Consider the following 2799-nt stretch of genomic DNA (forward strand, 5'->3'; position numbering starts at 1 on the left):
CCACTGTGTGTCCACCCCGTCCCCCCGTCCCCCGTCCCCTCCATCAGTCCAGGTTAATATATTAACTGAGGTCTCTCTCGCTCTGTCTTGCTGACCAGTGTGATTCTGAGCCCTATCTGGACTGTGTTGAGGAGCTCTACTATACCGCGAGATCTAATCTGGTAGTACTCCTACTATCCGACTCTCTCCCTCTCCCCCTTTCTCTCTCTCTCTCTCTCTCTCTCTTTTATCCCTTGTATCACCTCTTTTATTTTTGGCTTTCTTTATCGTTTATTTCTTTTTCCATTTCCATCTTGTTTCTACAGAATACATTTTTTTTACTTCTGTTGGCCATGTTGCCATCCCCCCCTCCCTCTCCCTCTCCCCCTCTCCCCCCCATCTTTTTCATTCCCCACAGTGCTGATTGGCTTTGGCTGCTCTGTTTCCATTGTTGTTTTTTTAACTTTTTTTTATTTTTATTTCTCCTCCTTCAGCTCGGTCCATCTGTTTCTGTCCGTTTTCTCACCTCTTTTCCAGCTCTGGTTTCTGCCTCACTAACTGGTGTCGTAGTTTTATCCAGTCTTCTCAGTGGTGTTGGGGTTTTTTTTTTTTGTTTTTTTTTTTTGTCTTTTATGTCAAATCCATTTCTTCAAATTTATTGCAGATGTGTCTCAAATGTTACCTTTAATCCCAAAAATCAACTCCCATTTTTATCCTGAAGCTCAACAAAAATCCAACCCAATAAAATGGGGTTTGTTTTTTAGCTTTTAGCACATGATACAGTAAATGTAGATGATGTTTTTTTTTTAATTATGCCATGCTTGGAAATAAATTCTACTCCTGGAGAAAAAAAAAGCCTGAACCAGTAAAAACATCCATCCAGCTGCTGACACACACACTCAGCATTAAATTTGTCCTCTTGGATTACAAACTTTACAAACTAAATTTAAGGTAAAACCCTGATCTGTCGTTCTTTGCAGAATGTGTTCTCACATCACTGTTAACCACGTCTCTAACCTCTGACCTCTGACCTTCTGTAGTTGAACAGAGCAGTGAGGCCGTGTGTGTGTGTGTGTGTGTGTGTGTTTGGACGCTTCTGTGTGTTCAGTGATTTCATCACGCTTGTTGCATTCTGTCATTAAATTAAAAATAATAATAATTATAAATGACATAATGCTGCTGCGTTCACATTGTGGCCGTTATCGTCAGTTCTGGACGAAGTAGAGGCTGTTAATTATTACTCATCAATAATAGGTAAAAAAATAGTGACTTTATTAATATTTCTACCTGCAGTTTTCAACTTTTCATTTATTTTGCCACAATGTGAAAGAACAGCTGCCTGAAGATTCCTGTGATTCTTTGTCCGTTTTAACAGCAGGCTGTGTAAATGCCGCGGCCGCTGCTTCATTAACAGTAGTCACTGATACATTCCACTGTCGTCAGGATCGTGTTTGACCTCAGACAAATGACTGATGAGCCACTTGTCACGTCACGTCACCGTGCTAATGTCCACTGTGTCTCCGTAGGACCTGCACTTGGACTACGGACATGATTCGCCGAGTCTGCTGGGAGGAAACAAGTGAGTCACTCTTCAGGTTTCGTCTTCCTCTCTTTGTATGTTACATTCGTCTTCTGTGTCTCCGCTCCTGACCTTTGTCTTTTTTCCCGTTGTTCCTGTTTATTTTTGCCCGTCGTCCACTTGGACAAAAGAGTGTATCAGGTTTCATCATCCAGGCTCCTTCGTTTATTTATAACTCGTGCTGTTGGTGCCTGCTCAGCAGAAAACTGAAGGACGAATCAGGAATCTTTGATTTTCTCCTCGTAAAAATGTATTTTTTGTTTTTTTTCCCAGGAGTCTCCTGAAGTCGGTGGAGGAGGAGCTCCATCAGAGGTGAGTCAGCGCAGCCTCATCATCAACAGTGTGATCGTTTTCTTCTGATCTTCTAACCAACACCAACGTCATCAGAGGTGAGTCATCATCAACAGTGTGATCGTTCTCTTCTGATCTTCTAACCAACACCAACGCCCATCAGCCAATCACTGTTAACGGCAGGACTAATTGGGCCAATCACATGCATCTATCACTGCTGAGGGGTTTTTTTTTTTTTGTTTTTTTTTTCCTCCCTGTGGCTTTGCATCATGCTTTCGCATCATCAGGAAAACGGCTGCGCTTCTACACGAGCTTCCTGCAGAGCATGGCTGACACACCAACACACACACACACACACACACACACACACTCCCCACCCACCTGTGTGTGTTTATACACACATGCCCGTATGTGCAGTTTCTTGGCCAAAGCTGCAGCGGGGTTGACTCAGCTCTTTTCCTTCGTGGCTCAGAGACGATGGCGATGATCATCATCATGATGTGTATTTTACATTATTTAAAACCATCTTTAAAACACCTTAAAACACAACATGTCAATTTTTTTTAGTCGGCAGGGTGTACAGTGAGTACTCAGTACTCATCAGTATGTATTACTGTGAATATTTTGTTGAAGAGATGATTTTTTTTTTGAGACAGAAGTTTAGTTTCTCTCAGGTCTGGGATCTGTAAGGACTGTGTGGTTTCAATCTGCTTGGCTCTAGAATGTTGCTGATGCATTGTGGGTAAATCCCCCCCCGTGGTTCAGATCTGTATGAATTTTATTTTTTTCATTGGACCACGGGTTTGACTCCGCCCAGTCCTTGTAGATGTGCCCAGGAGTCGGAGGCGAGGAGTAGTCTGTGACGCACGCTTCACTCAGATCTCCCTCTCCCCACTCCTCCTCTTTCTCTTACACCCCCGCCCCCCCAATACTCACTTCCTGTCTCCTTT

General features: G+C 43.1%; 1 protein-coding gene across 1 annotated transcript in view; it reads left to right on the top strand.

The window, feature by feature from the left end:
• map4k3b (mitogen-activated protein kinase kinase kinase kinase 3b) overlaps nucleotides 1-2799 on the top strand; it is a 16768-nt gene that overhangs the window by 4650 nt on the left and 9319 nt on the right. Inside the window, 3 exon segments of the mRNA XM_025060668.1 lie at nucleotides 99-161; nucleotides 1506-1558; nucleotides 1832-1870. Coding sequence (XP_024916436.1) covers nucleotides 99-161; nucleotides 1506-1558; nucleotides 1832-1870 — 155 coding nt within the window.

Source organism: Cynoglossus semilaevis, chromosome 12, assembly GCF_000523025.1.
Source record: "Cynoglossus semilaevis isolate Cse_v1.0 chromosome 12, Cse_v1.0, whole genome shotgun sequence".
NCBI lineage: Eukaryota > Metazoa > Chordata > Actinopteri > Pleuronectiformes > Cynoglossidae > Cynoglossus > Cynoglossus semilaevis.